The sequence below is a fragment of the Mizuhopecten yessoensis genome, unplaced genomic scaffold (genome assembly GCF_002113885.1).
Source record: "Mizuhopecten yessoensis strain PY_sf001 unplaced genomic scaffold, ASM211388v2 scaffold7833, whole genome shotgun sequence".
In the NCBI taxonomy this organism is placed as follows: domain Eukaryota; kingdom Metazoa; phylum Mollusca; class Bivalvia; order Pectinida; family Pectinidae; genus Mizuhopecten; species Mizuhopecten yessoensis.
The window spans coordinates 365195-378683 of NW_018407245.1; the positions used below are offsets into that span (position 1 = coordinate 365195).

Sequence of the window (13489 nt, forward strand, 5' to 3'; positions counted from 1 at the left end):
ACAAATCTATATAGTAGTTTGTACGTTATATACAGATATGACACAGTTTGTATTATATATGTCTTTTAAAACTTTCTTGTCACATTGTTTACGTTTGGAATAAAAAGTTGAAGAAGAAGAAAAATGATAAATTGAGCTTGAAAATATTCTTGAGCCTGTGGGATATTCGTATGAATGAAATATACCGTATGACGTAGAGATATAAACATTTCTACCCGGTCGTGCCTGAGGGGGCGATGACGTCAACGTATTTTACAGGTGTAAAATCATTGGACAAACATCCCGAACGACGGTTGATCACGTTATCCGTCATAACTGTCAAGACACTGTCACCTTATGTACGTACATAACTTCCGGTATACACCTGTAACACCCCAATACCTATATCAACCCCACCTGCATACAGAGTGGCAGATCCGAGGTAGAACACCTGTGTGGACATTTCAAACATTATTACCAAAGTTCGACAAGGCAGTTTCGTACAGGGTTTCTTATTATAACTTATCCAGCTATTTATCTGAACAGTATTAGCGATGCTGCTGGTTGTGTGTTTGTGTCTTACTGTGGTACAGCTGACCACTGGTCAGTTCCAACCTTTCCCTGGAACTAATATAAACGATAGAAATAATGGACCCATCGTTCCCGGACAGGGCTTTCGTAAGTACATAATTAACATAATATTTTTAAGGATTGACCAAGATTTTGTTTTGGTATATACGGTATATACCGAAATAAACCTGTGCTCTTTGCATAAATCTGTGAAGCGGTTTATGCCAAAAAGGGCACATTTTTTTTCGGTCTATACCGTATATACCAAAACAAAATCTTGGTCATTCTTTATAATTTAATTTAAAAAAAAGTAGACAAACACGTTGTAAATGCACAGTTAAAGATTTATTTATTTTTTACGTAAACTGAACAACTGCTCTAAAAAAAAAAGCTGCGTTGTAATTTTCTTTTTCTTTTTAGGTTTATACGATATATACCAAAAAGTATATTATGGGAGAGATAGGCAAAACTAAATTATTATATGATAATATACAGGAGAATATTTACCGCTCAATTTACGTATCAATTTCAATGCAATGATGTTTTCCCCTTTTTCCCCCCCTTATTTAATTTCTTCCTATAGGTAGATAATGTATCTCTTCTCTTAAAATCGCCTTAATTTAAACTCATATATTATATAAATGAGGAAATAAAGAGAAAAAATAGCTATTGATGTACTTAATTCTAAGTAAAAAAGCAATGTATGTATGGACTAATATGCATCCATATGGATATGATTGACAACAGATAGTAAATATAATAGGTTATTTTATTAAGCAATTTCGTTTTTTGGTTTTGCTGGGTGTTTTTTTTTTATCTAGTGACACTTGGGGGGGGGGGGGGGGGGGGGATGTTATGATTTAATTCACGTTAGCTTTAGCGTAATATCACATCAGAAACATTTCCGCTTTTTATACTTTCTACGTATTCAGCATCAACCTAATTTCCATTTATATGTTTAAAGGGACAATGTGTATCCAAATAATTTAGCAAAATGGTCTATTATTCTAACTTTCAAGAAAGCGAATACTGCAAACAACAAATAATTCTCAGTACTCAAAACATTATTTATAAATATACAATTATGATTTTGTGCATATGGCATAAAACATTACATAACCATTATTCAAAGAAATAACGACACAGAAACGTCCTGTAACATATTGGATATACAACCACAAGCATTTAGACATTCGTAATATTTTTGTATAGTGTATTTCTCTTCTATAGCACACACCGCTGTGTATTAATTTTGTGTTGATATTTTTTTCATATTTATTTATTAATTAATTTTACAAAATATAGCTTGATTATGCGACTTTAATAACAATTTTTCTATTATTAAATATTGGGTGAATCGAGACAAATTGTGCGTGTCCCTTTTTCCTGTAGAGCCGATACCAATCGGACCGATACAGCCTGTGCCCCAACCCGGCCCTCAACCAGGGTTCCAGAATAACCAAGTCCTCGCGGGCAGGGACCTGTTCGTGTACGGCACGTGTTACTTTAATGAGACGGGTTCGAACATCAGGGGACGAGTTGACTTCCAGCAAGCGGTAAGTACATGGAAGCAACACAAGTCGAGCCAAAGATTCTTCAACATAAAACAAAAATTTCGTTTTTGCTTTCGGGACTCGAATAACAAAAAGTGCCTGTGGTCAAAATATTTCTCTAGCTAGCATATCAAAGCAATGAATTGCAAATATGTGGCAGACATACTGGTATAACTGCCACATGTGTCATAGCCATACTTATCATGGTGGGCTGTTTTCTAAACAAAGCTTAAAGATAAAACAACTACATAACATATTTGCTTTAATTGTTTTTACTTTTCAGGAAACAAATAGTTGAAATTAATAAACAATTATTTTAAATTGGCATCGACTTAAGTGCCGGGGAACGTTTTAAATAATTTGATGTTTTTAGAACGAGTCAGTACAAGCTGAAAAAAAGCAGTTGCAGTTATACCCTCATAAATTACACTCTTCATAAAAAGGATATAGAAGGACATTACCACACCGAATGAAAATATGGAAAAATAGATTCACAAATTTTATTATTCAAATGCATCCTTCTGCACATATATTGTAATTGCTTTTGTTTACAAAAATTTGCATATCCTTGAAAATAGATGAGTGTGTAGCGTACATATCTACTTCATGTATCATGAGTGACAAATACTTCATAATCATAAATATACTAATGGCGGTATCTACAGCTCACTCCATCATATTCTGTCAGTTTAAATATAACTCCATCATCTGGACGCATGACTCTGAAATATCAGCTATACACATGCAGCTAATGGGAAATGTCAATTATATGTACTTCACTTCCTGTAAATTAACAAAAGACTAAACTAATATTTATTTACATCTAAATCAACAGAGAACAGGGGGCCCAACGCGCGTGCGTGTGCAGGTGGTAGGTTTGCCGCCAAGTCTGATGAGCGACACGGAGCACGGAATCCACATTCACGAGTACGGCGACATTGGACGCGGGTGCTATGCTTCTGGTCCGCATTTCGACTCGGATACTTTTTCATTCCACGGATCACCGAACAACCTTGGAACGTAAGTCTTGCAAAGAAAGACACACTTCTCATTGACCGCCCTGAACGTTTGCAATCAGATTTGTCAACCCATAACTTAGATAATAATTTATTTTGTATAACAAATACACCAGCTTGGATCTAACTGTGTATTTTTTTTTTAAATTTACGTGAGAGTGACACTGAGCTCACGAAATAGTGATATTTTGTGAGGGAGCAGAGTTGCGTAGGTCTCTATTCCTTAAAATTTAGATTGCATCAACGAACATTCTCCTAAATATAATTTCATATACTATTGACTTTCTGGTAAAATTGACCATTTTTCCTTTTTTCTTGTTAAGTTGACTAATCTTTGTGGACTTTGGTTACAGAGGAAACTCCCACGAAGGAGACATGGGTAACCTGCGCCAGTCTAACGCGGGTGTAATTGACTCAGACTTGGTCCTCCCCCTGATGAACCTCCTCGGGGACACGGGCGTCCTAGGCAGGGCGGTAGTGGTAAGTTTGGTTCGAGGTTCAACACTAGGCCATCCCAATTAAAAATGTGTTGATGACAACAAGATAGACATTTTAGGAGCTGAGAATATTCAACGATTAAAATAGTACTGGTCCTTAAAAGTGTAACATTCTTGAACTGAACAGACACGAATATCGGTACATCACATTATATTTAATAATGGAACTATGCAGGCTATATTTATCATGGACTTTAGCGAATGCCGATAATTTGTTCAATCCTTATCTGTAATCTGAAACACTATTATCTTGTGTTGTAAAGCTCCATAGAGTAATTTTGCAAACATTATGGGTGCTATATAAAGGTTCAATATGTTTACATGCCATATGCTCTGCAAGCACTGCATGTACATCTGTCCTTTAAGCGCCATACCGACCTTACAAGCACTATATCTACCCTTTAAGCACCATGCCGACCTTACAAGCTTTAAGCGCCATACCCACCTTACAAACACTATATTTGCCCTTCAAGCACTATACCGACCTTACAAGCACTATATCTTCCCTTTAATTGCCATGCCGACCTTACAAGCACTATATCTGCCCTTTAAGCGCCATACCGACCTTACAAGCACTATATCTGCCCTTCAAGCACCATACCGATCTTACAAGCACTATATCTTCCCTTTAAGCACCATGCCGACCTTACAAGCACTATATCTGCCCTTTAAGCACCATACCGACCTTACAAGCACAATATCTGCCCTTCAAGCACCATACCGACCTTACAAGCACTATATATACCCTTCAAACACCATACCGACCTTACAAGCACTATATCTGCTCTGCAAGCACCATACCGACCTTACAAGCACTATATCTGCTCTGCAAGCAAAACATGTCCGTTCTCTCTCTAGTATAACTGATTCCGTATCATTATATTAACCGACATTTGAATAAGTAGTGACAAATAAGTATCTTTGAAAATGAATTAATAATTTGAAATATATTTTTATTGTGCTATTGCCAATCATTCTATTAATATCATTCTTCTAATAATATTTTGACAGTTTGTACTGTATAAATTACAGAAGAGTGACGATAAAGTGTAAGATATGGAAATAGCCAAACGGTAATCTCCTATTAATCACAAAGCTATACTTGGAACGACAGAAAGCACACATTTTATATTGTTTGATTTTGTTACTTCAGTTGCACGAGGGCCGGGACGATCTCGGAAGAGGCGGAAATTCGATGAGCTTACAGACCGGAAATGCTGGAGCACCATTGACGTGTTGCGTCATTGCCTGGTCAGACTCAACCAATTGGAACAGTCCTTACATTGCACGCAACGGAAACAATTTCAACGCGAACCAAGGAGGTAACCAAAATTTCCAAAATGGTAGATTTCAGCAACCTGGACAACAACAGTTCCAAGGAAATGGTTTCGTTAACAACAATTTCGCCGGATGAATGTTGCAGACTTTGGAGTTAAAGTGAAACAGACAAGTTGTTTATTTCTTTATGTTGCAATGCTGGAAGTTGCATTGATTTCAGTGAACACATTTTTTAAGATATAATGCATTATGGAGTTGAAAATCTCTTACGAAGGACAAAGAGAAGCTTTAAAGGACAGAGGAGATGTTACAATAGAGTAAAGGATGCTTATAGACAATCATTTGAAGGATAGCTGATCTGGAGACTGGTACTGAAAACCGGTATCCAGCCTTGTATAAAACACTTTGGTACTGAATGACCCTAACTTTGTAGCGCACATGGCTATTTGCTTGATAGCCTTCCGATGAGCTGTTTGCTTGAAAACTCGTCCGTTTATAATGGGCAGCATAGAGGGAATTGGTCTACATTAATAAATCCAACTCCGCCGAATGGATGTTTAACTTGATAGAGGTTAATCGAATGATAGTTTAAAGGAGTTATTAGGCCCCACACTTTTTTTCAGCTCACCAGAGCGGTAATGATAAGTAAAACAGTAGATATATTAATATGAGCAAGTTTACAGTGTGTTCATGTTCAGAACATCACGTGCCAGTGAAAGGCATTGTTTCACAGGGTTCATTTATATTCTTTAAATTACTTTAGTTCTCTTGCCAGTCGTCAACTTGGTGGTAACCCTCGACAGTAATCGCGTAGACCAACGCCTTTTTAACGTCATCATATCCTGTGTACGTGTACTTAGTAATGAAGGACTGTAAGTCTGTGATTTGTGTAAACGTTTAATGACGTTTAAATAATCTGTACGATGACCACTGATGTTTTGCTTTTTGTATCTTTTTGAATATAAATTCTTCAAGAAAAATTTAATGGTGTGTTGTTGATTTGTTGTTACGTGTTTGGAACGAACCAACTCACGTCACTGATTTGCGCAGGTGTTTTTATATACGTAGTACACGAGTGTGGTTGTCCACGCTTACTATACACAAGTAGTCAAATGATATCTTGGACTGTTTTGGTCGAGTGTATTTGTGAAATTACTTAGCATCCTCGATCCACCAGGGGTTACGCTCACTGGAGTATCGAGGACGATGTCTTGTTGGGATCTCTCGATGAAGTGTGTTGATGATGTGTCTCGGATGAAGATCTTGATAAAGTATCGTTGTTTAGAGAAGAATCTTGGCGACGTATGGATGTTGGGTTTATTGGTGGGGTACTTGAGTTGAGTATCATGATGGATATTTTGATGGAGTACCTTGATAGATGACTTAATGGCGGACCTATGTGTGTAGTGTCTTGGTGGTTAATTAGTTATTGGATTCTTCATTAGGCTAAGGGCCAATAAAAAGTAGATGGTAAAGGAAATGACATCAAACGAACGAATAGATAAAGGACAAAAATCTACTTGGAAAAGATAAATTGGCTATGGTAAGTTATATCGTTTTGACCAGACCAACACTATTTAGGTAGGTTAGAATGGTAGAGACACTGTCTGTTTCGAAAAGAGAGTTGAGATCTGTTATATCATTATACAAAAAGCTCTTATTGGCTGAAGATCAATGCAATCTCAAAACAAGTGTTTTACTGTAAATGGTTCGTGACATGCTATTCATTGAGGCTGGTCACGACCTAACAATCAATAAAAATGGGTTATGTATGAATGACCAATCCGGAGACAGACAAGGACAACCTCGTCTCGGCGGTTTTCTCTATAGCTGGGATACCATTCACCGACTTTAAGTGTGTCTTGAAGGAAGGTATTAGTAATGTGCATGTTGGATTGTCTTAATGGCCTACCATGATGGATTGTTGGAATGTCTTGTTGGATTGTCTTGATGGCGTACCTTGATGGATTGTTGGAATGTCTTGTTGGATTGTCTTGATGGCGTAACTTGATGGAATGTCTTGTTGACGTACCATGATGTAATGTCTTAATGGTGTTCCTTGAAGGATTGTCTTAATGGCGTACCTTGATGGAATATCTTGATGGCGTAACTTCATGGAATGTCTTAATGGCGTACCTTGATGGAATGTCTTGATGGCGTAACTTCATGGAATGTCTTAATGGCGTACCTTGATGGAATGTCTTGATGGATTGTCTTGATGGCCTACCTTGATGGAACGTCTTGTTGGATTGTCTTGAGGGCGTAGCTTGATGGGTTGTTTTGTTTGATTGACTTGATGACGTAGCTTAATGGATTGTCTTGATAAATTGTCTTGATGGCGTACTTTAATGAATTGTCTTAATGGCGTACATTGATGGAATGTCTTAATGGATTGTCTCGATGGCCTACCTTGATGGATTGTTTTGTTTGATTGTCTTCATGGCGTACCTTGATGGATTGTTTTGTTTGATTGTCTTCATGGCCTAGCTTGATGGATTGTTTTGTTAGATTCACTTGATGACGTACCTTGGTGGATTGTCTTGATGGCGTAACTTGATGGAACGTCTTGTTGGATTGTCTTGATGGCTTACTTTGGTGAATTGTCTTAATGGCGTTTCTTGATGGATAGCTGGAATGTCTTCTTGGATTGGCTTGATGGCGTACCTTGTTGGAATGTCTTGATGGATTGTCTTGATGGCGTACCTTGTTGGAATGTCTTGATGGATTGTCTTGATGGCGTACCTTGTTGGAATGTCTTGATGGATTGTCTTGATGGCGTACCTTGTTGGAATGTCTTGATGGATTGTCTTGATGGCGTACCTTGTTGGAATGTCTTGATGGATTGTCTTGATGGCGTACCTTGTTGGAATGTCTTGATGGATTGTCTTGATGGCGTACCTTGTTGGAATGTCTTGATGGATTGTCTTGATGGCGTACCTTGTTGGAATGTCTTGATGGATTGTCTTGATGGCGTACCCTGATGGATTGTTTTGTTGGAATGTCTCGTTGGATTGTCTGGATGGCGTAACTTGATGGAGTATGTCTTGATGGGGTATGTCTTGATGGATTCTCGTTTGAATGGCATTCGAGTATCTTATTGGGGTACTTGGCGTGTCGTTAGAGTGACTTAGTGGAATGTCTCGTAGGATTTTCTTGATTGTAAACCTCCGTGGAGTGTCTTAGGGGAGATCTTAATGGCGTGTCCAGGCAGAGTGTCTTTGTGGAGTATCTCGGATGAAAGTCTTGTTGGATATTGTAGGTATAAGTGACCTGTTGGAATGTCTTGGAGAAACGATGTTCAAAGTAATTTTGTTGTGTATCTCGATGGAACATCTCGTTGGAGTATTTTCTGAAAGAGTGTTCTGGCAGATTGTCTTGGTGCAGAATCTTGGCTGAAGGTCTTGATGGAGTGTGCAGGTGGAATGACCTGTTGGGGTGTCTTGGAGAAATGTTTTAGTGGAGTATCTTAGCGGAGTGTCATCACGATGTTCAAAGTATCTTGACTGTGGTCTTGGTGGAGTGTTGTCTAATGGAGCGTCTTGGTAGAATATTTTGGAGAAGTATATCGGTCTGTAGGAGTATTTTGGTGGAGTATGTTTGCTGAGTACCTTAGTGGAGTGACTTAGTTGATTATCTTGGTGAAGCGTGTCGGCGGAGTGACTTAGTTGATTATCTTGGTGAAGCGTGTCGGTGGGGTGACTTAGTTGATTATCTTGGTGAAGTGTGTCGTTGGAGTTTCTCTGTATAGTGTTTTGGCTTTGAAGGAGTGCTTTGGTTTGGAGAGCAGAATGTGTATCTTCGTGTGCTTTAACCTCACAATTAGCATGTGGAAACTTGTACCCCTTTGTTTTGATTTGAAACAATTCAAGAAACTTTAAGGAACATACTTTTTAAAAAAATCGATTTTTTTTTAAAATGTGCAAAATTATTCTTTTCTACTAGTAGTTATCATTTCTTTTTCCATCCGACAGAAAGTTAGATAGTTTCGTTGATTTATATATTGAGTTCGTTTAGTTAAGAAGTTACAGATACCTGGACTTAACATGACGTGCAAGCGAATTGTATCATCTAGCCATCCTAAGGCGTCTCCGCCCCAGAACAAAAATTGTGTGAAAATCTAGAATTTCTATATGGTGCTACCTGGGGCTTCTAGGCAATATTTGAGTGTTTTATATGTTCAATATTTAGGTTTTTATTTTTGGATTTTCTACGGTACACATATATACTATCTCTATATCAGCCCACACGTAATAAATACACATTGAATAGTTTATTTGATATTTTTGGCACCTGCTTATTGCTTCACATCGCAGCTACGAGCATGGGCTTGTATACAATGTATATGCACATCCTATCAACCATGTCGTATTGTTCCTATGTATATTTTATTCATGCAAGGTTACTAGTGAACAATACAGTGCACCCGAGACCTACATATGTACAACTCCACTTACACGTAACATATATCGGGTCGATTCTGGTTTTAACTGGAACAGCCAGCAAACACACTTGGCATCGCGCCTAAACGTGTAAAATATTATATTGATATGCATTCAAAAACGAAGTGTTTCTAAAGATGTATAAACTTAAAGGGATACGTTAATAAACATTTTGGTGGTATCTTAAAAAGAATGCAACAACATTATTCTCGGGTAGGCTAAACATATCATTAAGCCTTCCTTGTTGAAGACACGAATCTTCATGTAAAGGAGAAAGGCCAAAAAACTATCCATTCTCTGTTAGAATAGACAGGAACCAGACAGTTTTATAGGTATTTCTCAGAATTTCTTGGATACGTTTTGTGTTCAGAATAAATATTTGTTGATACAATGATGTTGAAACGTGTGCGTCAGTGACATACAGTTATCCATACACTAATACATAGCGGTTCTCTAACGGGTGATGTTTGGTTGTATAATGTTTGTCTATAACTCGAGTTAGTTAATTTTCTAATTGAATATAAAGACACGATATTTTCTCAGTGTCTTTCACAGTTTGAAAGGTAACTAACGATAGTTAGATAAATATGAAAATCAACCATCACGAGTTAATTAAGGGACGTTTTACTTCCACAACGTTCTGATATATCTAGAAACCCAGGGTTCTCTTGGAAATATATTACTTTTGTTTCCGTTAGGGGAAACAGTTGTCATGAAACTATGACGTCACAATGGAAGATGACGTCGCAAAGTGTCACAATTCAGTAGAAGGTTGACTGATGAAATAACGTCCAGTGTACTTGTTATCCACTGGGTAACCAGTAGAGGTTTCCCAACAAGCGATGGTTGTTTATCATGTTTATCTAACTCGAGTTATTTAATCGTCAAATTGTATAAAGGCACATACTTCATCGAGTGTCTTAAATAATATAAAAATTAACTAATTTATCTCGAGTTAGATAAACGTGATATAACTAATCATTACGAGTTTGGGGACCTGTTTCTCCCATAAAGTTCGTATTTTACCTGAAAAACAACAACACATTTGGTTGTTGTTGTGTTTTTTTTTTGGGGGGGGGGGGACAATTGCCATGGAGCATGACGTCACAATGGAAAATGACGTCGAAAAGGATTGTTACGTGACGTCATAAATCAATCAAAGATTGACCAATGAAATCACGTCCAGGGTGTCACCCACTAGTATAACCAAAAATGTTTACCAACTCCTAGTAGGTTTATCCAATGAGTCATGAGTGAGGAAACCTACATTGGTTGTGGTAGAAAACAGGTTTCAACATCACTGCAAGAACATGTTTATTAAATTAACACCTGCAATGCAACACAAACAATTTATTGATAATCATGCTTACATAACATGCTTTAGGATAGATATATGGAAGAATTTATTTTTTTAATTTATACTTTTATTCAGTTTTTCAAAGCACATACACATGACAATATTTTGGAGACTATAACATACTTCACAGTACTCTCATCCTAAACATTCCATACGTACACATTTCATGTTAACCATGCTCATTTCATGTTAACCATACTCATTTCATATACCCAGTTTTCTAAGTATTGGGTCTGTAGAGAATATTAATCTGACTTACTGATCGTGTGTACTAACATGATCATAACAGAGCATGCTAATTTATGACATATTTATTTCAAACATTACATATTTACTCATACACACCATAGATCTGTATAGAACATGCATATCAAATATTTCAGACACCTGTAAAGAACAGTTATATAAAAATAGTCATACACATCATACATCCGTATAGAAACATTCATATTAAACATTTTATTCACACCATACAACTGTATGTAACATTCATATTTAACATTTCATACACACCATGCATTTGTGCAGAAACATTCTTACAACAGTATGGAACATTTATCTTAAATATTTCATACATGCCATACATATATGGAAGAATTAATGAGCCTCTCAATATTAATATTTTAATGTGCAATATATTTATATAGCGCTAGCTTAGATTTTTATTCAAAAACGATTTACATGAACACATTAACTATAAAGCCTATATAAAAAACCATCCAGCATACAATAACACTTGGATTGCGTAGTCAGATCCATGAAACAATTTAAAGAAATGCAAAATCAAGAGGGAAAAAACAAAAGAGTAGAACTTTTTATTTACTCATGGTGTTCATAAGTTAAAGTTGTTTTCAGATTGTATTTACATGGTATTTTTTATATATACAGATTGTATTTACATGGTATTTATATATATACAGATTGTATTCTAAATTGAAATTTTGTAAGTATCTCGCGCAAATCTTTTTTTTTTTTGGAACATACAGTCTTTTTGACAGATATACCTTTTATAGCAGAGTTAAAAAAACCACCTAGGCCTAATGTTAGGCTAACGTTAGGCCGAATGTGACCTAAAGAAAAAAATACAATTAATAAAAACACGGACTTAGATATCTAATCTAATTCCGTGATAAAATATAATAAAACAAAAATGACAAACTAAGATCTGTGTCGATAAAGGCATAATTTTTCTCGTACCGCTGAATACCACGCTTATTATAAAATATAAAAATGTCCAATAAGCTTTGCCCCTATGCACGCAAAGTATTAAATTGAAGCCAAAAATGGGCTTTGGCACATTAAAGAATTTTGATTGGATGACGAAAACGACCTTCACCTTGACTGAGCGCTCTTCAACTCGCTCTTCAAAACAACACAACCGAGAAACTCACAAGGACATCGAGTACGTGAGACTCTCTTGGTCTCTTTCCGGTAACTTTCTGTTTGAAATTTACCCACAGGGAGCAATGTTTAAGGCACAAAAGTTCTGTGTCTTTTCGAGAAGCTGTATCAAAAATGTGTGGTCCAGATATCGGACAGAAAAGCTTGCTGGCGCCGTACGATCCACACAAGTTGTGCGCCATAGTTCAACTATTGACTTACTCCATCCAAAACATGACGACTTTTCGGAGCGACATATCGGTCCTGGTAATGCCGAGAAGAGAGCTATGCTTGATTTCCTCAAGCTGAAGGTTTGTATAACAAACTATCCAAGTACTGTGCCAGATATTGGTATTATTATCAATGACCCTGGCACAGTCGCGTTTATTTACATTCGCATCCTGTAGGCCTAAGGCCTGCTACTCTGCATACTACTAGTAGTGTTTGTTGTGCGAATTGTGGAAGGGATGGGGATTTTTTTTTCGACAGTAGGCCTAGGTAGGACCCTACTATAGATTCTAGAGAGCATAACTACATATCTACACGCTAGGATTAACGCTATTTAGTAAGCTTGACCAATGAAGTTGTCTTGCTTTACAAAATGTGTACATGCGAACAGCTACTGTTTTTTACTAGGCATATTGAATAACAATATTAATATTACATTGTTACAAGATGTGTTACAACCGTACCAAGAATTTAAAGTCGCTCGGTACCAAAGTAATTACATCAATACCATATTGAATACATTTTATTTGAATTTAATGTTATATATATTAAGATATATTTTTCAAGAGGGGGCGCGTCTAATTACCCAATATTACCCAATACCACCCCATACGACCCCATAACCTTTGTAGACGTTATTTACTTCCATCTGCCATATTTTATCGGGAAAATATGCGATTTGGTGCCGAAAACATCACTGAATTGCTGGACTATGACCCAATACTACCCCATACCACCCAATACTACCCCATATGACCCGGTTATGATCCAAATACTTCTTTATTACTGTGAAATATCACATTTCTTGAAGTTATTTACTTCTCTATGTCACATCCTATCTGGAAATATGCGATTTGGTGCAGAAAACATCACCGAAATGCCATGACTAGGGGTTCAACAATTTACAGGAACGGGCAGGAAAGGGTAGAAATCTATTAATTTTTATATATACATAAATGCATTTATATATATTAGATACATTTAAGTATCATTATCGGGTATAAGATATATTTGATAAAAGGATTGCAATTACATGATCGGGGCAGAATCAGACTAAATTATATATATATATATATTTATATTATTAAATCTTTTTATCGGGTACATGATACGTCATTTGATAAAAGGATTGCAACAAATTTAAAAAAAGTATTGTATTGATATGGATTGGAAGATTTACAGGAACAGATAG

General features: G+C 36.6%; 2 protein-coding genes across 2 annotated transcripts in view; both read left to right on the forward strand.

Moving 5' to 3' along the window:
• Positions 1-379: 379 nt before the first annotated feature.
• On the forward strand, positions 380-5867 carry LOC110454412 (extracellular superoxide dismutase [Cu-Zn]-like). The gene is made up of 5 exons (XM_021503898.1): positions 380-657; positions 1942-2105; positions 2938-3122; positions 3472-3598; positions 4769-5867. The coding sequence occupies exons 1-5, from the start codon at positions 534-536 to the stop codon at positions 5027-5029; spliced, it is 861 nt and encodes a 286-aa protein (XP_021359573.1). The 5' UTR covers positions 380-533; the 3' UTR covers positions 5030-5867.
• Positions 5868-12014: 6147 nt separating this feature from the next.
• LOC110454425 (glycine dehydrogenase (decarboxylating), mitochondrial-like) overlaps positions 12015-13489 on the forward strand; it is a 52830-nt gene continuing 51355 nt past the window's right edge. The window contains exon 1 of the mRNA XM_021503913.1: positions 12015-12380. Within this exon, the coding sequence (XP_021359588.1) occupies positions 12156-12380 (225 nt within the window). The 5' untranslated portion in view covers positions 12015-12155. The remainder of the gene's footprint in view (positions 12381-13489) is intronic.

Bases quoted from the DNA above. Each gene is read 5' to 3' on its own strand.
- LOC110454412 (XM_021503898.1), top strand. From the start codon at position 534: ATGCTGCTGGTTGTGTGTTTGTGTCTTACTGTGGTACAGCTGACCACT. The intron at 658-1,941 runs GTAAGTACATAA...TTTTTCCTGTAG, and splicing joins CGTTCCCGGACAGGGCTTTC to AGCCGATACCAATCGGACCG. The intron at 3,599-4,768 runs GTAAGTTTGGTT...TTGTTACTTCAG, and splicing joins TCCTAGGCAGGGCGGTAGTG to TTGCACGAGGGCCGGGACGA.